Below are 22200 nucleotides of genomic sequence, written 5' to 3'. Positions count from 1 at the left end.
TTCCTTACCAATGTTCTTTTTTAAAATATATTTTATTGATTTCAGAGAGGAAGGGAGAGGGAGTGAGAGAGAGAAACATCTATGATGAGAGAAAATCATTGATTGCCTGCCTCCTGCATGCCCCCTACTGAGGATTGAGCCTGCAACCCCGGCATGTGCCCTGACCGGGAATTGAACAGTGACCTCCTGGTTCATAGGTTGATGCTCAACCACTGAGCCACACTGGTCCGGTGGTTGTTTGTTTTAATGGGAAGATCACAACCCAAAAAAAGCAAGACTAGTATACCTTCAAAACTGGATTCTGATGTGATACATCAATTTAATTAATTCATCAGTAACTATTTTCTAATGAATTTATATTTTGTATATCATGACTAAGCTGCTTCTTTTCTCCCTTTGTAAATGAGGGATACAGGGAGATTATTAAAATTAGAGATAATATATGTGACTAGTCTAATAAAGTGCCATGCAATATGGTTGATGGTGGCTCCAACATGCATACATAGATAATATTTATTGGCAGCAATACTATGGAAGAGGCAGATAAGGGATTTGCATTGAAGTCTTTAATTATATAGCAAAGACATGCTTTTACTTGGACTGTATTCATTTGCGTGATTGTTAGGCTAATGAAAATCATAGAAGAGTGTGAAAGACAACCCCCGCCCCCCAGGCCACCAGCAGAGGGACTGGATGTGATAGATCTTCATAAATTATAGTTAATTTTATTATCATGAATACTGAACATTTATCAGTACCTCACTGGGATAAGCTAGTTCTGTCTTTTGTTATCTTTGTCTACTTCTCAAATATTTGACTGAAAAAGTATATTCATCTCCCACAAATTCTAGAGTCTCTGGGTCAGCCTAAACTATGGGTATGTTTTTTATTAGTCATCCAGTATCGTTTTATAAGATAATTAAATCCCTAGTTTTTCACTGCCCCATGATAGGCACTATTAAATTCAAAAGAATTTATATAAAAATAGCCCTGAGGTAGTAACATGGAATCCAGAGAATCTATTCCAAATACATGCGAAGGGAAAAAACAAAATCCAGAATGGTTTCTTGTAGTCTAACAAATCTCCGCAGAAATCTTCAAACTAAGAATCTGAGGGGGGGGGGGGGGGGGGGGGGGGTTAAAATGTCGGCAATTTAAAAAAAATTAACTGAAAGAAAATCCAATTTTTATCATTTCAGTGATATCCAAAACATTATTAAAGCCTGACAAGTACAGGTTGTGTATGTCTCTCTCTCTCCCTCTCTGTCTCTCTCACACACACACCACAGACTGGCTAATTAGGTAGGTCTAGAGAGTTAGAAGAGTAAGAGTGCATAGGAAATGGAACACTTGCTGTTTCTGGGTGTTTTTTTTTTTTTTTTCATTCTTGTAAAAAACGAGGTCACAATTTTTTTCCCAACGTTTCTACTTCATTGTGACCTTTGGAGGATCGAGGCAGGCTGTAGGACCAGGTTAAACTCTAATAAGTGCTCACTAATATCCATTGTTACGGAAAAGTCAATCCTCTCCCAGTACCAGGTACCATCCAAAGCACCCTTTCTTGTTGCTTATCTCTGGAAACTTCAAAATAAGGACTCCTAGTCGCTGCACCATTCTGTTCTTAGAACGTGTGCCCTCAGGGCGGCCCGAAAACAGAACAGAACCGATTCTAATTCGGGGAGGAACAAAGTTGACCTTCCGCCTTTCCCATTTCTGTTTCTTTCACTAAGACGATGGGAACCACACCATACTATGACACCGCGTACAAGGCTCCAAAACCCAAGGGACTTCAGAACCTAAACCTCCCTGCTCCAAGCCAGAGACCCTAGTGACGCAACAGGTAGGCAGCAACCCTCACCTGCAGCAGGAGCACAGGGGAGCCAAGCCTCATCTCCCGACCGCCCAGAGACTACGCCTCCCAGGATGCAGCGCGAGCACGTTCCCGCGAAAGCGCCATTGAACCGGTGCATGCCGGGAGGTGGAGTTTTGTCTCTGAATTACTTAGAGCCGATTCCTCTCCCCTCGCAAACGAATGATGCTCCCATTCCTGGACTCATCCGGGGCGAGATCAGGTATGGACACCCTCACATTAGTGACTTCTTCCTAGTATGACCCTTCCGCTGAAAGTAACTTTTGGAACGTGCAAAAAAAAAAAAACACAAAACAACAACAACCAAATATTCTTTGCGGTTTTCCGTTTCCGGTTGGCTTGTTGCCTTGGTAACCGGGACGCACAAGCATCTCGGCGGTTATGGCGAGGCTGGGCGGTACACCGATCCCTGACGGGGAGTTCACCGCGGCCGTGTACCGGCTCATCCGGGACTCCCGCTACGCCGAGGCGGTGCAGCTGCTGGGCAGGGAGCTGCAGCGGAGCCCGAGGAGCCGCGCCGGCCTGTCGCTGCTGGGCTACTGCTACTACCGCCTGCAGGAGTTCCCCTTGGCGGCCGACTGCTATGAGCAGCTGAGCCAGCTGCACCCGGAGCTGGAGCAGTACCGCCTGTACCAGGCCCAGGCCCTGTACAAGGCCTGCCTTTATCCCGAGGCCACCCGGGTCGCCTTCCTCCTCTTGGACAACCCCGCCTACCACAGCCGGGTCCTCCGTCTACAAGCTGCTATCAAGTACAGCGAGGGCGATCTCCCCGGGGCCAGGAGCCTGGTGGAGCAGCTACTGAGTGGGGAAGGGGGTGAAGACAGTGGGGGTGAGAACGAGTCAGATGGCCAGGTCAACCTGGGTTGTTTGCTCTACAAGGAGGGACAGTATCAAGCTGCATGTTCCAAGTTCTTTACAGCCCTGCAGGCCTCGGGCTACCAGCCTGACCTTTCCTACAATCTGGCTCTGGCCTATTACAGCAGCCGACAATATGCTCCAGCGCTGAAGCATATTGCAGACATTATTGAGCATGGCATCCGCCAGCACCCAGAGCTAGGTGTGGGCATGACCACGGAGGGAATTGATGTTCACAGCGTTGGCAACACTTTAGTTCTTCACCAGACTGCACTGGTGGAAGCCTTCAACCTGAAGGCAGCCATAGAATACCAACTGAAAAACTATGATGCCGCCCAGGAAGCCCTCACTGACATGCCACCAAGGGCAGAGGAAGAGTTAGACCCTGTGACCCTGCACAACCAGGCGCTGATGAATATGGATGCCAGGCCTACAGAAGGGTTTGAAAAGCTACAGTTTTTGCTCCAACAGAACCCCTTTCCCCCAGAGACCTTTGGCAACCTGTTGCTGCTCTACTGCAAATATGAGTATTTTGACCTAGCAGCAGATGTCCTGGCAGAGAATGCCCACTTGACTTACAAGTTCCTCACACCTTATCTCTATGACTTCTTAGATGCCATGATTACTTGCCAGACAGCTCCTGAAGAGGCTTTCATTAAGCTTGATGGGCTAGCCGGGATGCTGACTGAGCAACTTCGGAAACTCACCATACAAGTGCAGGAAGCAAGACACATTAGAGATGATGAAGCTGTCAGAAAGGCAGTGAATGAATATGATGACATCCTGGAGAAGTATATTCCCGTATTGATGGCCCAGGCAAAAATCTACTGGAACCTTGAAAATTATTCAATGGTAGAAAAGATCTTCCGCAAATCTGTGGAATTCTGCAATGACCACGATGTATGGAAGCTGAATGTGGCTCATGTTCTGTTCATGCAGGAAAACAAATACAAAGAAGCCATCGGTTTTTATGAGCCCATAGTCAAGAAGCATTATGACAACATCCTGAATGTCAGTGCTATTGTATTGGCTAACCTCTGTGTTTCATATATTATGACAAGTCAAAATGAAGAAGCTGAGGAGTTGATGAGGAAGATTGAAAAAGAGGAAGAGCAGCTCTCCTATGATGACCCAGATAAGAAAACATACCATCTCTGCATTGTGAATTTGGTGATAGGGACACTTTACTGTGCCAAAGGAAATTATGACTTTGGGATTTCTCGAGTTATCAAAAGCTTGGAACCTTACAATAAAAAACTGGGAACTGATACCTGGTACTATGCCAAAAGATGCTTCTTGTCCTTATTAGAAAACATGTCAAAACACACGATCATGCTTCGTGACAACGTTATACAAGAATGTGTCCAGTTTCTAGAACACTGTGAAGTTTATGGCCGGAACGTGCCTGCTGTTATTGAACAACCCCTGGAAGAAGAAAGAATGCATATTGGAAAGAATACGGTCACATATGAATCCAGACAGTTAAAAGCTTTGATTTATGAGATTATAGGATGGAATATGTAGTCCTGTCTGTTAATGGCTTATATCATAATTGGTTTATATCTGTATTTTGTACTGTTCCATTTGTATTTAGCCATTGGTATCTTTACTTTGTTACATGTTGAACTTTGTATAATTTATAGTCATAATAAAAATAATTTGATTAAAATCTTCACTAAGTGAAATATAAGAATTTTGAACATATATCTATGAAAAATTCAAAATGGAATGGGGATACTATGTATTAGAACTTGTAATGCCTATGTTCCCTTTCCTTTGTTATCATTTGTGCTTTGTGGTATTTTGAGAGTCCCCTGCACAAGGATTACATTATCCAAGGACTTAGCACTATCAAGCCTAGAATTCATTGATTACTATATAGAATTTCTAGCCTTTTAATAACGTTAGGGCCTGGCCACTGTGACTCAGTGGTTGAGCATTGACCCATGAACCAGGAGGTCAGGGTTCGATTCCTGGTCAGGGCACATGCCTGGGTTTCAGACTCAATCCCCAGTAGGGGGCATGCAGGATGCAGACAATCAGTGATTCTCTCTCATCATTGATGTTTCTATCTCCCTCTCCTCCTCTGAAATCAATTAAATATATAAAATATTGGGGATTATGTCCTCTCACCTCACCATTAGCCCTCTTAATTAATTTGTAATGCATGCATTTACATAGACTTTAGGATGTTTTGCCAAGGTTTTTAAATATAGGTGTAACATTCTATGTAACTAAAATTATTTAGGTTATGTTTCTTTTAAATGTGTAAGACTCGGTGGGAAGTCTGGTGCTCTTAATAGCCTTATGGTGCTATGTTGTAAAGAATGGTTTTCTTCCATTTGTTAATTTGAATATATGAACAAGATAGATATACTATTACTGTTTTTCCTAACTGCTCTTATTTATCCCTCACAGTGGCTCATGGTAGAGGTACCCTAAAAACTCAGTTCTAATTACTACTTTTTTGTTTCCTGCTATGGATATGTTAATGCTAGATTTGTTTGCATGTTGTATCCTCTTGGGTAAGCAAAAATCTACATTATTCCCATGACCTCATCAAACTTCTCTCCTTCCTCCATCACAATGAAATATCAGTTCTGCAACGTTATCTGAGTTTCACAATGCTGGTTTCACACCCAGAACCCTCCCGATAAGAACTCCACTAATTCCACTTAGTAATTTTCCCACCCATTTTCTCTACACAAATCAGTCAATACCAACTTGACTTGGCTTAGGGAAAAAAAAAAAAAAAGTATTAGGTTGAATTTTATGAAATTGCTGATTTTCAAAGTTTTTGACCTACTAGCAATTTCTTATGGTTCAACCTAATAGTTTTCTACTGAAAGTTAGTGAACCCCCTGCAATAATGAGATGACTTTTTTCCTTCAAGGAGAAATCACTTAGCCACTTAGGTACTCAGAAGTATGCTCAGCATAAATTCTCTGTGACATGACCTCCTGGGTGTTCATATTCTGTTAGATCTATCAGAAATGTTGGCTTATTCTGAAGTACAATGGTCTTGAATTCACAGCATTTTTAATGTTGACGCCATTTACCATTTATGTTTCACCCCATATTTGGAGGACAATATTTAATGATCGCTTCAGTGCATTCCATTGTATAGTTATATATCTAGAGAATTTTCTTTAACAATATTTGTATTAAAAACGTTGCTTTTTTGTGCAGTAGCTCTGTGCCCCTCTCAAGCTTCCTAGCCCCTTAAGATCTGGAAAGTAAATGAACTGAAATCTTATTTTCAACAGACATGTTAAAATTCTGATTTTATTTTGCACAGTTCCTCTAAACTACTTTTTTCTTAAGAAAAAAAAAAAAAGCATAAAGTGTAAGTAACACTAACCACCCAAAAGTAAATGTTTTCCAGATTCCCTTTTGCAAATAGCCAGGCCTTTATTCAGCCACACTTTATTTACCCAGGTGCTGTGTGTTTGTGGTTTGCATCTATGTGTAATTTAGCTTTTCAGAACATAAAAAGCTTTTGAGAACAGTTTTTAACCCCTTGCCGCTGGGCAGTTGGGATTTCCTGGTGAGTAATGCATCAGGAAATCCTGACTGCTCCTACCAATGAGTAAAGGAATAAAGGTCAATCATGGCATTTGTCCCCTTTCTTACTGTGGTTCTCCAGAGAGGCACCCACCGGGATTGATAGATTGCTACCTAGTGACAGCAAAGACTCATGAGCCATGCCTACTGTAGGAGATTGGGATTGTGAGGGTGTTCCTAAGTCCCCAGGCACTTATTTTTCCTTTATTTTTAGGATATGCTTTTTTAAACTCACCTTTAAAGTACTCAGCTCTGCTTATTGATACTAACAGGCAAATGACTTTACAATGACTCCATATTTTGCCATTTGAATGAAGGCTTTCATTCCTAAAACTCTGATGAAAAGCTTTGTTCTATGCTCCTAGGACATATGAACTTAGTGCGCTGTTTCTTCACATACAAAAAAGATTTCCCTGTATTTCTAAAGCTTTACTCCGTCAAGATTCCTTCATAATATCTGCCTAGCATATTTTAAAGAGATCAAATATTAAATGCAGTATTTTATAATATTAGTCAACCTCCCCATCTCCACATGTTAAGAATATAACACAGGTAATTATTTTCATTTTCTCAGACATGAACAAGAACTTGATCTTTGTGTGCAGAGCCACCAAGCAGACGCCTTTGATCAGTAACATGACATATTACTCATGACAGCCTCTCGTTGAATTTGGCCCCAGCTGTGGCATGAATGTTCATACCAATGCCATTTTTAAAGGTCAGGTGTATAGTGGCTAACCCTAACTCGTTCATGGACAACCGGGAAATGGGAAAACTGTGTGAGATGGAGGTGGGTCACTGGGCAATGAGACAGCTGTAATCATAGATGACCTTCCCTCCCAGAGGGGTGATATAGGATCATATAGGTATGGCCTCAGACCTGAGAAGGGCACCTCAGGTAGAAGCCATATAGAATTGTCAGTGATAGGTTTGACCTGAGGTTAGAATAATTTGTTTCTAGATGCACAAATAAATAACTAGGAAATGTGAGATGAGGAGGGTAAATGGCTTGGAGGGGAAGCTTTAGGGGAGTAACTTTCTGACCCATCTTCCCTACCTATAATCCTTGCTTGGGCTCATTTCCACACTGGAGTCTGAGGTGGGCAGTGCTGGAGGTCTGTCCAGGTAGGCAGAGTGTGGTTACCACCCAATTTTAAAAGGATAACATCACCAAAGAAAAGCTTTTTATTTCAAGTGAACCTCAGCATTTTCTAATACAATTTTCATCTTAGGTTCCTTTGTCTTTTTCTTAATAACTATGGGCGATATGGACATATATGGGAGGTTGTGCTGCTTTCCTGAAGTTATTTTGTCACACGAAGTGTGTGACTTGCATCTCACTATCCACCATTTACTAACTGCCTTTTATCCCTTGTTGATCTTCCAGTGGGATTAAAGTGATATTTGGGGTTTTTTTTGTATTTAGTATTTTTGTATTTAGTTTACTGTGCTATATACACTCTTAGTTTCAGTAACTCTGGGTTCTTGTTTGTCCAACCACATAATTACCATTACTGTAATCACCAGATTCTAAACTTATATTTCCATTTTTGCTATAAAATATATGCAACTTTTTGAGTACCCTAATGTTGTCCAAATCCTTCAACAGCAACTTAATTAAGTTAGCAATGTTAAAGAGCTGTGATTTTTTTTAAATCTAGATCAGCTTTATATTATAATAAAACATTTCTTTAATCTTAAACAGTCCTTTCAATTTCTAGTCTCTCTATAAGAAGATGTATTTCTTATAGTAATAGGTTATTCTTACACTTTTAAGTGCAGCTCAAAGGAATATAATATTAAAGTTATAAAAATGCAGTTATTAAGTCCATCAAACGCAGCACTTCCTTTTATGAGTTTCATAAAGGCATCAATGGATTAAACATTTCCAGAGAAAGACAGCATCTGAGAAAAAAGGCTTCTGATATTTCTGAGGTTTCCACTCCCTAGTCAGGAGGAGACTCTGTTTCATTACTAGTGCCCTTCTGTAGAGGGCAGTGACTAATAGTCTACTTTAAAAAGCAGAAATTCTGGCCCTGGCTGGTGTGGCTCAGTTGGAGCCTTGTCCCATACACCAAAAGATCATGGGTCCAATCCCTGGTCAGGGTGCACAAGCAGCTGATCAACATTCTTCTCTCTCTCTCTCTCTCTCTCTCGCTCTCTCTCTCTCTCTCTCTCTCTCTCTCGCTCTCGCTCTCTCTCTCTCTTCTCTCGCGCTCTCTCTCCCTTCCTCCCCCTTTCTCTCCTCCCTCCCTCCTTCCTTCCCTCCCTCCCCCTTTCTCTAAAAATCAATGAAAATGTCTTCAGGTGAGGATTTTTTTTAAATCAGAAATTCTCTGTAGACTGACTACCCAGCACAGGCAGTGTAGAGCAGCGAAGCAAAGAGGCACGGGGTTCTGTCAGACCTGGCTCCATATCTCAGAAATGCCATTACCCAGCTACCTACAGTGGGTGTAACTCAACCTTGCTAAACCTGGTATTTCAGTAAAAAGGTGATGATACACTCATTAAACAGGATTGTTGAGAAAATAGTCATTACCTCTTGTGTAGGGTTAAGTGCCTACACAATGTCTGGCTAATAAGGGGTAAATTAAAAAAATAAACTATTAATGCAGTGATCAATTCTAGGGTAGTTTTCAGCAAAAATACATAGAATCACTGCGACTGTGAAGGGACCTCAGAGATGTTCATTTTACAAAAGAAGAAATTAGGTCCCAATAGGGAAAGTGACTTGTAGTTGGTAGAGAAGAATACGAGCATACACAAAATCTCCAGAATGGAACTCTTCATACTGTGTTCTTGGCCTTTAGAACTATACCTTCCCCCCAGTTACTTCACAGATTTACAGTGACAAGTTTCAGTCATTTTTAAAGAGTATCTTCTCAGTTTAGCACAATGAAATACAAAGTACAAAGGATATGACAGGCCCTAGCTGGTTTTGCTCAGTGGATACAGCGTTGGCCCATAGACTGAATGATCCCTTCCTGGTTTGATTCCGGTCAAGGGCACATGCTCAGTTTTCAGGCTCAGTCCCCAGTAGGGGGCATGCAGGAGGCAGCTGATCAGTGATTCTCATCATGAATGTTTCTATCTCTTTCTCCCTCTCCCTTCCTCTCTGAAATCAATAAAAATATTTTTTAAAAATACGCAGAAAATGGGTTTATGAGTATATTGAAAGAGAAATGCCTCTGAGGGTAAACACCCGCAAAATTAAATGTGATGGCAGTAAGACCTCATTTGTTTTTTCTGATAGGGTAACACAGGAAATCAGAGCAGCAAGCTTTATTAAATGATTTCAATCTAGCTGCTGACAATATTAAATTAAGTAAATGTAATTGCATGTTTAATGTTTGTCTGGAATAAATGTTGATTCATTGGGAAAAAGCCTATCTGTGGACACAATGTAAAAACATGAGGTGACAATAGCATGTGAAGTGGAAATGTAGCTGCCTGAACCCTGAAGGCTCTTTCATGAATGTGCTATTGGGCAGGCCCTTGTGGACTATGGGTATCTGCCATCCCTTAGATGAGCATTCAGGAAGACAGTACATATCTCAATTCTGATGATCTGAAGTTTGATGGGACACAAAATATTCTGGGTAAGAATCAAGATTCTAAAATCTAGAACTAAATCCAGTAAGATGCAAATTTTAGTGAGGCCTTTAAATGTAAGTAATGAGGCTTTAAAAAACATCAGCCTTCAGGGAGATGTGAACAAAATGGCACATGCAGAAAAGAAAGGCCTTGTTAAATTCAAATTCAGTGTGAGATGACAGTGCAAAATCCACCAAAAAGGCATTTTTTAAGTGAATAGAATAAGGAAATTATTGGTACTACTCTGGATCATCCAGGCCTAGACACCGCAACTTTAAGACCATAAAATGGGCACATATAAAGAGAGAGTTGGATGGTGAAGAATCTAGAACTGACAGGAACAAGAGTTAACAGGGGATCTAGGGGAACATGAGTTGTCTTTAAATACCTGAAGAGCTGCCCTTCAGTAGAGCAATTGGACAATTCTTTATGGCGAAAGAAGACGTAACTCACACTAATAGATAAAAGGAGACAGATTTCAGTAAATTAAAACAAAAACCTCTTAATACCTGAAGATCTCAGAAGTTGGAAAAGGCTTCCTGGAAAGGCAGTAAATTCCCATTTGGTCACAGGAAGACTGGTTTTCTGTTTATGGCCTGGAGGATGGGGGAGGTTAGGAAAGAAATTTTATGTTTAGGGGAAAAAACAAGATGAGATGATTTCTCAGGTTCATTCAGTCTGAACTTATATAAGCTAGGTAGAAAATTGTTTTCTTTAACTAAATATTAAGAGCTAACATCTTGGTGTGGCAAGTGATTATTGAAATTTGTCAACTAAAATGGATTCAATAGGTCTAATTCTCAGTCATCCACAGCCTAGACAGCTACAACCTTCCCTCCAGTGTAGGAGCCATGGGCAGGGACAAAATCAGCATCTGTGCACATGTGCTTCACTATTGAGAGGCTACTCATGGGTACAGCCTGTATCCTATTTATTCTCTGACTACAGCATGATGCTGTCAACAAAAGTTAAATGGAATCAACATGAAATAAGCAACAATTCCTGTAACAATGAGTGGTTTAGGTATTACTTTATTTTTTCTCAGAACATTTTAAAAATCACACATGGGCATTTGCTTATAGAACAGTACAGTCTAGGAAAAGCAATAAAAGGAGAATGCAAACATACACTGGAAGCACAGTAAATAGACTGTGTGTGGAGCCCTTGTGGAAAACAGTATGGCTCAGTCTGAATTGACAAAACTACGTTGGAATTTCTAAGGAATTTCCCTTCCCACTACATATCCACTTTTAGACTATAAATGTAAAGAGAAGAATTGTTTGTATGCATTAGTTACAGCAGTATAATGGCTTACATACAAGTGTTTATCCACATGTAGTTCCAAAAAGATTACTACAGTACTGGCAGTAGGAAGAATAGGTACTGCCTTGGAGGAAGACTCAGGATAAGATATTATTCAAGTCAAGTTGCATCAGAGCCAAAGAATTTCATAGGCTTAGCAAAAAAGGACAAAAATTAAGAAATATAATCTACACATATTTCTTGTAAGATTTATCATTGTCCAGGAACATAAATATTCATTATTCTGAAGGCACTATCACACACAAAAAAGACTAACACAACATAAAAAATAGGACACCTCCCCTACACACACACACACACACACACACACACACACACACACACACACACGCTTGCTCCTCAGGGAGCTGTGTAAGCAAACATCAGAGAGCATGAAGTGGGTCTCTCAGGAACTAAGTATGTCACACTCACCAAGCCACATCTGAGGGTTACTAATTTGGAGCAGTAGAAATGAAAATATAAAACTGAAAATACATATAAACCCCATCAACTGAATAGACGTATGTGGGAGTACAGATCCACCATACAATTAAATGTGCCAGAACGGGTGATCCAAAGCAACACTGTGGAAAGAATTTCCAGTGTTTCTACATACAAGTACTTAATTCCTGACATGTTCTTAAAGAGGAAGAGTCCTGAACTGCTAAACAATCTCTGTCTTTTAGAGACTTACTCTCTCCCACTCATTTTAAATAATGGCTATTTCATGAAGAAGAAAAAAATACCAACAAGGCACCAAGATCTTTTGGGGATATTTTTTAAGTAGGTCAGAAGATAATTATTTATAGAAATTATACACCAGTATAAGCATTTCATGTCCTTTTGTATATGTGAACAAGACTATTTGAAGGGCTAAATGTTTCATAGGGAGCTGATATTGTTCATGAAAAACACTGTCAATACTAATAAGCCTTAAAAACAAGCATACATGACCCTGACCGTGTGGCTCAGTTGGTTGGAGCATTGTCCCATACACTGAAAGGTCACAGGTTCCATTCCTGGTATGGCATGTACCTCGGTTGTGGGTTTGATTCCCAGTTGAAGTATATACCTAGGTTGTGGGTTTGATTCCCAGTTGAAGTATATACCTAGGTTGTGGGTTTGATTCCCAGTTGAAGTATATACCTAGGTTGTGGGTTCAACCAATTGCTGTCTCTCTCACATCCATGTTTCTCCCCCCACCCCCCTCTCTAAAATCAGTAAACACATCCTTAGGTGAGGATTTTTTTAAAAAGCATTATGTACTACTTAGAAATCCAGACTAAAAATTTTTTCCCTTTTCTCTCTTAAATTTGGAAGTTTAGTCTCTGAAAAATGTTCCTAATTAATAATGTTTTTATTTTTTCCTTGTGGGGAAAAAAGTATAAAATAATCTCCTTTGAGAACAAAAAAAGAAATCTTTCCTTGTTCACAGAACTAACATACTTAATTCTGTGATGGTTCTTTGGCGTGTGTGTCCTATATATCAGTGGTCCTTACTCACGTGTGTTAAGAAATTGTAGTTAGAAGGGAACTAGAGTGCTCATTCTTTGCGGATCTTCCAAGATTCAAATGGGGAATGCTTCAGATTCACAGGAAACTAACAATCTCCTAGGAATATAACACTGATTTAAAAAAGAATTAGAGGGATAAAACCTACCTAACAAAATACTCAGCCATAAATAGAAAGGGATTTAGTGATATTTAGGTTGCACTTGATTATGCTTCATTAATAAAATGATAAAATTTTGTTTTCAAAATTAGTGAAATCAGTGAAAATATGAAGATGAAAAAGTAAACCTAGAAGAAAAACCCATATGCATACAGAACAACAATCAGCTTCGCACTCCCTTTGAAGAAAGAAAACTCTCAGACCCAGGTCCATTTTATTAATAATATAAGTTTCTACAATCTGTTGACATTACAAGTAGTTTTTACAGTTAAAAGACAAACACTGTTTGGCTTAAGAAGCAGAAAGCTGAGTAATTCACATCCTCCATGTCAGACACTGTATTTCAATAGTTAAAAAATGTTTTATGCTTTCTGAATTTTAGCATCAAAGTATGTGTTGTTTCTCTTTTAGGAAATTGAAATTTATAAATAAAAATTACATGGTTATACTGTCACGTGGCTCATTTGGGAACAGGAAGCCTTGGGCAAAGCGAAGCTTCCATAACTTATGAAGCCAAAGGCGATTCTGGATTCTCAGTCCTAACTGGCACTTGCTACTTTTGGCTTTTATCCCCACCGTGGGCTAAGCCCTAATTAAAATCAAAGTGGCTAAATATTCAGTGGTAAACAAAAAACTATTAAAGCTGTCTTTAGTTCCTATCTCAGTGTTTCTTAAAATGTAGATACGTTTTCCACATTCCATTTTGGCTGCCACAAGCACCAGCACATGCCGTTTGTGAATCAACTCCTAACACACAACCATTTGTGTTCCGCATTTACATAGCATAGAACCTCGGCAAACCCAGCCCCATCTGAACAGCCAAGATTACACGCTTCAGCTTGGGGCTACAAAGCTTCCCTGCTCAGCAATGGGTAAGAAGTTGTAGCTATAAAAGAATAAAACAAAGGAAAATCTCTGGAGCCAACATGCACAAAGGCATTTTTAAAAATGCAAGCTAGGACTTCACAGTTACTGGGAATAATCTGTAAAAGAGGTTTCCTTGGAGCCATCTGTATCTGGTTTCACGTACACACTGATGGACGCTCATCCGTTCCATTTGTTTTACGAAATACAGAAGGCTTCCAGCTTCATAGGTAACTTTTAAGTACCTGTACTGTACATAATAATGTAAGCATTTTAAGCATTTAGGAAGAAAACTCAATTCCTCATAAGAGGAAAGAATTTAATCCTCTTTCTCTGTAGTAATATGCTGGGTACAATAAACATGTGGCTTTTACAATTCTTACTAAACTAAAAAAGTTCAAGTTACTCAGCACAGGACTAAATTCACTTATGTACTGTAAATTGCACCAGACATTAAGGCAAGTTACTCTAAGGGTCAATAAAGCCTGTTCATATTGAGTCTTTAGTATTCAATGTCATTTCTCACTAGCAGCAAGTACCCATTCCCACTAAAACTCCAATCCAAATGTGATATCAATCAAATAAAATGTTAGAAATATTAGAAATATGACTAAGACCAGCCAGTGTTATGTAGTACTGAAAACCAAATACTGAATTTAAAATTTTAAATAAACTCATTCAAAATGAGTTAGGAAGCCTCACAAAAACAATGTTCTCCAGGCTCTAAGTTTTATGAGGCCATTTTCAGATATTTCAGAAATACAAGGCAAGGTTTAAGTGCTTCTTGCAGTCAGGAACTTAGCTCTCCACACACGTAAGTATATGCAGCAGCACCTCTCAGAGCTGGGTATGAAAGTGGGGAGAAGGTTTTCTGATTTACTAAGTCAGAGTGAAACTGCACTGATGAGTGCTCATGTGTTTCCAAATGATCCCAACTACAAAATGTGGTCATCACTATAAAATCGACTGGGGCATCCTGCAAACATGGGAGAAGGAAAACAAAGACATAAATCACTGATTTCCACAAGGTTCATGTAGAATAGTGAACACAGCAATTCCAGGGGTTACATTTATAGTTTCCTAATATCAAATACAGAATTTCTGAGGTTGTTGAAATCTGAACTGCCTGGGAAAGAATGCTATAACAATCACATGCAAATAAAATGATCTGCTTATGAATGTTTTATTTTTTAAAAATTACTCAGAAACATGTATACACTCCAGTGAGATATTAGTACCATATTAAATTTTACATTTTGATTACTGATTAGAGAAATCATCTTCATGAATAGATGCATTTTATAAAGCTGTTATTTTATTATAATTCTAGAGGCAAATAAAATGTAATTTCCTCATCAAGTATCCAACTATTTCAAACATCAAGGGCTTTAAGCACAGATCTGCTGGAAATTTTATACTTAAAAATAAATCACCAATGTAGAGAGGCAGTTTCTAATATATCAATATTTTGTTTTTGTTGTTAAAGTAATATTTAGTTTTTATTTGCTTACAGATTTAAGTTTATTAGTTTGAGGCCAATTTTATTAATTAAAAATTATTTATCATCTTGAAGTCTTAAAAATACCATTTTGTCAATTTTTACTTTTCTGGTTAAGGCTACTTCAGATATAAAACGTATCAAACTGCCCAAAAATACTCTGGAGCTGTTGCTACATAGACAGACAGTGTGTCCTTTTACAGGATCATCTGCATTTTGACCTACATTATCTGATCAAATATTAATTTTAAAAAATTATCAAAAATTAGGTATTGCATTAAGAAAAGAATCCATCTCAAAATGTGAATCATGAACCTTGACAGTGATTCAAAGTAATCATTTCACGTATTTTAATATCCAGATTTGAATGTAAAAATGTTTGCTAAATGTGATTAATGTCCTATTATTTAAGAAATATGATATTTCAAATTTTTGATTATGCTATGTGTATTAAAACATTACAGTTTTTTAAAATTTACGTTAAACCAGTAATTCAAAAAAGGCAAACCATTATTAAAAACTAAACTGAAACTTTACTTTTACATGAAAATGTAGCATGTTGTTTGGGTTAATTGAAAAAAAAAAAAGATTTATCATGGAAACTGTTGAGGCTTTCACATTCAATAGCTATATGGTGACTGTGTTTCTTTAGCCAAACAATTCCTCGAACTGGAGATGTTAAATGCAAGGAGTCTTCCTTCTTTCCTGTTGCAGCTTCTGCATTTCAGCAACAGGAATGTGAAATCACAAACATTAGGATTCTAAGTTGATTAAAGGCATTCATTTCATGGTAAACCTGTTCTTCACATACAATGAGCAATAAGTCAGCTTTTCTTATAAAACATATTATGAATGAAATAAGATATAACAATAGGTTATCTCAGTGATACAAATACAACTCATACTTCAGTAGAAACAGAAATATAGAGAAAACACGTCCCCAAACAGAATAATTTGTATATTGATGATTTAAAGTTTTATAATTGTATACTAATTAAAAAGAAAGGGTAGGCCAACCACCTTACAGAACGGAAAGCATCCCAAGTAACAGACGGCCAATATTGTTTCACGAGTATCCTCCCTTACTGGCCTATTCACACTAGAATGCACTCTTAAACATACATGTGCATCACTCCTCAGTGGAATTCTTCCCAAGATATCTGCTTCCCAGATATGTTGTTTTTAAAAAGAGGCTAGGTAAGCATTAGATGACACTAAAATCTGCCTTTGTTAAGAAGAAACATCAATACCAAACAGCTGGCAGCATCTTCCTCTGACATAACAACTGGCAGACTTACTAAAATCTGAAATGATAACCAAATGAGAGAGACTTAGGAACACCATCTGTCAATCCACAAATGCAGAAACAAAACAAATTACAGAATGAAGCAAACTTATGTTAAACCAACAAACACATGTAGCCAAAATATAGTCCATGATATATATGATTACTGGCATAACCATAGTTGAAGACTTTAAAAAAAATGACATTTTTTCGTAATAACAGTAATGGATTTATAAAAGGTTTCTGTTTCCAAAGATGTTATTGGGGTCCACATATTCCTTGACAGACTTCAGCATCCCAAAGCCGACGTCAGAGATACTTTCTTTTAGCCACTGCTTCCGTAACTTGCCCACTGAAAAAAACAAAATAAAAAATGCTTCAATATACACTGTGATGCTGGGAACCAATCAATCTTGTGACCACGAATGAACAAACACTGTGTGATAAATGCTTTTATTCAAAAATGAGAAATGTTTTGCTTTATTTGATTTATTGAGCCCACCAGACTATCAAGCTCATTAAGCCCAATGTATTCCCAGAGGAGGCCTGTGCTCCACAGTGTCTCCTTTTTCTGTAAACTATGAAATGAAGATGAAGAAAGCTTGGACTGAAATTATGGCCCATTTTACAAATAACAAAATGAGAAAAACATGCATTTCGAAAGAACCAACCTCCTGTTTTAAAACCCAAAACAGCAAAAGTTTCAGAGAAAATGAAGTTAACTCAAGACAAACATCATATTCAGATGAATCTGTTGGGTATAATATAGCAAAAATGACAGGCTACATATTTGTAAAATATTTCAAGGAGAACAAAAGCTTTACAATTTTTAAGAAAATCTGAACCCTGGGTTTTAAGGAAAAACAATCTGGTTATGAAGCTTTTCTATTTGCACTTTATTTTCATATTATTAAATAAATATGCATGTTTACTTTTTCCTATTGTTTCCCCCAAATTTAGAGATTTCTTTAGGCACTAAGTAAATCAAACACCTAACCCATTTTAAACTTAATCTTCTGCTTTTATATACTGGATATACTGGATAATGTTCCCCTTCTTTGTTCTTGATCTAATTTTTTTCTGAGAATAATGAAGTAATATAATGGCTAGCAGCATAAATCATCTTTTAAAAGGTACTCCATAAAAAAACATAACCTTTCTAAGTACAACTTTTATAAGAAAGGATTTGTACTAAATCTATAAAAGAATTCTGAAATGTCAATTTGCTTTGGCATTAAAAAGCAAAGCAATCTGCTGACTTATCTATGGTGAAATGAATAAATCTTTTAATTTATGGATAGGACTATTTGTGGCTAGCACTTTTCAAATATATTATTATAATAACTGAATTAAAATGGTCATTTTCCGAAAATGTTCATAACTGATCCAAAGTCATCAACAGTGATTTAATTGGCCAACGGAAATGGGAAGCCTTTCTTCATTAAAGTATTCAGCCTGTCATTCTAAAATGCACTCCCATTTATCAGGCTGCAGTGACACACAATAGCATCTGCCTTTTGGAAACCTTAATGCCATTTCAAGCTCAATTCAAAGCATCTTTTGTGCCCAGTGCTCCAGGAAACCATCAAATTGTCATTAAAATAACAAATAACATGATATCCTCAGAAAACAAAATATTTCTACTTAGCTTCTACAAATTAAAAAGCATTGCTGGTGTTAAGATGGGGCAAATGGAGGTACAGAAGAGGGAAAAAATCTTAAATTCAAAAAAGAAAATTTTTGTTTAAAAGAGCTCTAACACTAGAAACCAAACAGTACAAATTCCTATTCATGTAATCTCTACTACCTAAAAGATGTTCTATTGGGTCCTCCCACTATCTCCCAAAGGGACAACTTCAGCCTCAGTTTTCTCATCTGCAAAGGGATTAAAATCTATCGTCTTTTTCACCTCAAATACCCTCTGATTTTAAGAACTTAAAAAAAGTTACAAATCAGTTATTTCTAGACTTGCTCCAAGGGGTGGGGGGGGGGGGGGGGGGGAAAGCAACTACCCTGTGAGTGGCAGAAGTAGCATTATTATAAGCTCCCCACACAGGCAGCTCAGCAGAGAGGGGTGAAAGCAGCCACTGCCAGTCTCCACTGTTATCTGTAATATAGTTTCACTGAATGTGTCCTGTGGTTATGGATCTAATTGTCCTGAAAAGACTGCAAACAACTGCTCCAACAAGATGGAGCACATTAGAACCTCAGCAGGATGCCCAACAGCTAGCTTGTCTGCCTGGTTTTACACCTCTAGTAATAATGCAATTCCACAAGGAACTGAACCATCATTTGAGAAGCCACCCAACAGCCATTGCATATTTAATGAAGTCGCTCACCAAGCGCTGGAAAACAGAAGGTGCTTGGAGTGCATCATTAGTTCTGTCAGAAGGATAATTTACACATCTATCTTGTCAAATTTTCTATGGTTTATACTTTTACAATAATCAATCTAACATACATTTGATTAGTGGACTAGAAAGTTTATAAAAAGGCAGTACAGTCAGCATAGCTGTAGCCCCTCATAAACATATTTAATAAAAGAATTTAACCCCTTCATGGCAGAGGTCTGTGAGCGTCTTCTGTCAATGATAATAGAATTTGAACTGAGATCAGAAATCATGGCTTATGCAATTAAAGGGACTAGGAATCTTTTTAGTTTTGCTTAACAATTAAGGCTATTACAATGTAGGATTAAGTGTCCAAAAAATACAATTTAAGTAAAAATGTTCAATGATTCTTTGTAGTAAGATAATTACTGAAAATAGTCTTTATAAAATTCTGGAGAACCTTCTCTGGCTGTCTCAGATGAATTAATAAATTAAAACAACAACAACAAAACACCAAAGGCCCTAATCCAAAAGAGGGAACATACTTCAAAGTAGAAGAATTTTATTCTAGAGCTAACCAACAATAATAATTATGCCATTTCTACAATCTTTATTTGTACTGCAAGGCATTTAGAAATTAGCTGACTATACTGATCTGGACACATGAAGACACTTGTGCACAACTCTATAGTAGCTGCTTAAACATTTGTAGAGCTCATTTTCAGACACAGAAATGATACTCTGTCCTTTATGTAGCATGTCATATTGGAAGAAGGGATAATCTATATATATAAAAGCCTGAGCAAATGGCTGACCGGCCGGTAGCTATGATGTGCACTGATCACCAGGGGGCAGGTGCTCAATGCAGGAGTGGAAGCCACAGGCATGGAAACACAGAACAGACTGATGAATCTCAGAGGGAAGGGGTTAGGGAAGAGAGCAGGAAGAGATTAATCAAAGATCTTATATGCATACTAGAGGCCCGGTGCATTGATTCAGCCTGGCCTGTGGGGATTGGGCTAAAACTGGCAGTCCAGCATCCCCTAAATGGTCCTAGATTGCGAGAGGGTGCAGGCCAGGCTGAGAGACCCCACCAGTGCACAAATCTGTGCACCAGGCCTCTAGTAGATTAATAAAAATAGCACAAATAGGTCCCTCAGGACTGAAACATTCCTTGTATGTATAGTTACCCATGAAAAGGCATGTGTACATTCAGATCACATGAAGCTTAATGCTCTTTCCAGACCGGTATTATCTGATGTAGGATATTCATGACACTGACTCAATTATATTCCTTTAACTTCTGATTTTCTAGAAGTATAAAACTAGCTTGAGAGTCAACACTGGAGCTACAGAAAGCCAATTCCACCACCTCTGTAAACAAGATAGGGACCCTGTATTCCACAGCTCATAATTATTTTAAATATATAATTCCCAAACTACTTAAGCCAGGTACTTAAGAGTCTTATAGGCATTTTTAAAGATATAAAAAACATAGGCCAGCCCAATACTAAACATTATAAAAAATAAATGGGGGAAATTCTTTATCTGCTTAAATTAAAAGTGGAGTTCACTTTTTTACAATTTAATTTCTGATAATGTACATACAGACTATATAAAACAAGTATTTTGTGTTCTTCCACAATATACAGTACATTTTTAAATACTTATTTTTGGAATAGAAAAGATGAAAATTTTGGGGGATACTAAAGTCAAAGGCTCAATAATCCTTTTTGAATGCTGACATCTCCAAGAAAAAATGCATTTTGTGGTATGATCAACAGCATAAAAGAATGAACAAATATGTGTATGTAAGGTGGGAGTGGGGTGGGTAGTGAAAGTGTTATACGTAGCCAAGCCATCAAAAATTATCTAGAACTACTCTGTGTTCTAAGGGCCTGAAGACTTAGCAGGAACTACCCTATAGTCCTATCTTAAAAGTGATGTTTCTTGAGAGGAGGCACAAGTCTCAACCTGAAAAGAGGACTTAGCTGTCCATCTGTTAGTGCAAAGCACATTTTGTGTGTTTGATTTTGGTGGAGGTACATGCTAAATGTTAGCCAAACGAGAGATGCTAACACCCAGCCTTTAAAGGTGTATGAAATGGGATTATGACTATCCATGAGTATAATGCTTAAGGATACTTAAAAGTCATGTTTGACAAGATGACAAATTCATGAATACTATGTTAACAAAGCAATATCCGATAATATTTTTCTCCTATTAAATAATTAAAATGTCAGCCCTGGTTGGTTGGAGCGTTGATTGGAGCACTGTCTGGATGCACCACAGTTATCTATAGCGTATTTCTTCTTATTGCTGAGTAGTATTCCATGGTACAGACATACCACTGTTTAGCCATTTGCAGTAGTCTCCCCTTACCTTGATACAAGACCCCCAATGGAAACCTGAAACCATGGGTAGTACCAAACGCTATGCATGCTATATTTTTCTCTATACCTACATACTTTTTCATTTAAAGGAAACACTTTACGGCTTCACTTTGGCATATCTGGATTGCCAGCATCACTACTCCTGCACGTTAGGGTCATTTTTAAGTAAAATAAGAGTTACTTGAACACAAGCATTGCGATACCATGATAGTCTATCTGATGACTGAGATGGGTAAGTGACTAATGGGCAGGTAGTGTATATAATGTGGATTCACATCCCGGCCAGGATGAAGCATTATGCTACTCAGAAGAGCCTACCATATAGAACTTATAAATTGTTTATTTCTGGAATTTTTCATCTAATATTTCAGACTGTCAATGACCTTGGGTAACTGAAACTGTGGAAAGTGAAGCTATGGAAAAGGGGTACTACTGTACTAGATGAAGAGCATGTGGGCTGTTTGGGGCTATTATTAGTAAAGCTGCTCTGAATATTCATGTACAGGTTTTTGTTGTGGACATAAGTTTTCACTTCTCTGATATAAAGAGTGAAACTGTTGGGTAGAATGGTAGTTGCATGTTATATTTTATATGAAACTGCCAAACTGTTTACAGAATGGTTGTGCCACTATACTATCAGCAATGCATGATTGATCTGGTTTCTCCACATCTTCCCAGCATTTGATATTGTCACTATTTTTTAATTTTAGCCTTCAGGTGGGTGTTTGCATTTTACTAGTGAGTTCTGAGAGTTCTTTATATATTATAGATATAGGTATTGTGTTGGATCTGTGTTTGCACATATTTTCTCCCACTCTGAAGCTTATTTTTTACATCTTCTTAACAGAGTCCTTCACAGAGCAAACATTTTTAATTTTGATAAGATCCAATTTATCAAATTTTCCTTTAATGAACTGTACTTTTGGTTACCAGGTTACAAACTCTTTGCCTCACTCTAGATCCTAAAGATTTT

The 22200-nt window shown here is 38.1% G+C and overlaps 2 protein-coding genes and 1 long non-coding RNA gene across 5 annotated transcripts in view; 1 reads left to right on the top strand and 2 right to left on the bottom strand.

The window, feature by feature from the left end:
• Positions 1-2181, bottom strand: part of LOC129150693 (uncharacterized) — a 52544-nt gene extending 50363 nt beyond the window's left edge. Inside the window, exon 1 of the long non-coding RNA XR_008557414.1 lies at positions 1859-2181. This is a non-coding gene — a long non-coding RNA (uncharacterized LOC129150693). The remainder of the gene's footprint in view (positions 1-1858) is intronic.
• A 70-nt stretch (positions 2182-2251) lies between these two features.
• LOC103283283 (tetratricopeptide repeat protein 30B-like) lies at positions 2252-4392 on the top strand. Its single transcript, XM_008138521.3, has one exon. The coding sequence runs from the start codon at positions 2252-2254 to the stop codon at positions 4247-4249; it is 1998 nt and encodes a 665-aa protein (XP_008136743.2). The 3' UTR covers positions 4250-4392.
• Positions 4393-13052: 8660 nt separating this feature from the next.
• AGPS (alkylglycerone phosphate synthase) overlaps positions 13053-22200 on the bottom strand; it is a 120582-nt gene continuing 111434 nt past the window's right edge. For all 3 annotated transcript variants that reach the window (XM_008138522.3, XM_054722796.1, XM_054722795.1), the window contains one exon: positions 13053-16856. In XM_008138522.3, coding sequence (XP_008136744.2) covers positions 16735-16856 — 122 coding nt within the window. In that variant the 3' untranslated portion in view covers positions 13053-16734. The remainder of the gene's footprint in view (positions 16857-22200) is intronic.

The sequence above is a fragment of the Eptesicus fuscus genome, chromosome 11 (assembly GCF_027574615.1).
Source record: "Eptesicus fuscus isolate TK198812 chromosome 11, DD_ASM_mEF_20220401, whole genome shotgun sequence".
Lineage (NCBI taxonomy): Eukaryota > Metazoa > Chordata > Mammalia > Chiroptera > Vespertilionidae > Eptesicus > Eptesicus fuscus.
This window is presented reverse-complemented; position numbering and strand designations above follow the sequence as displayed.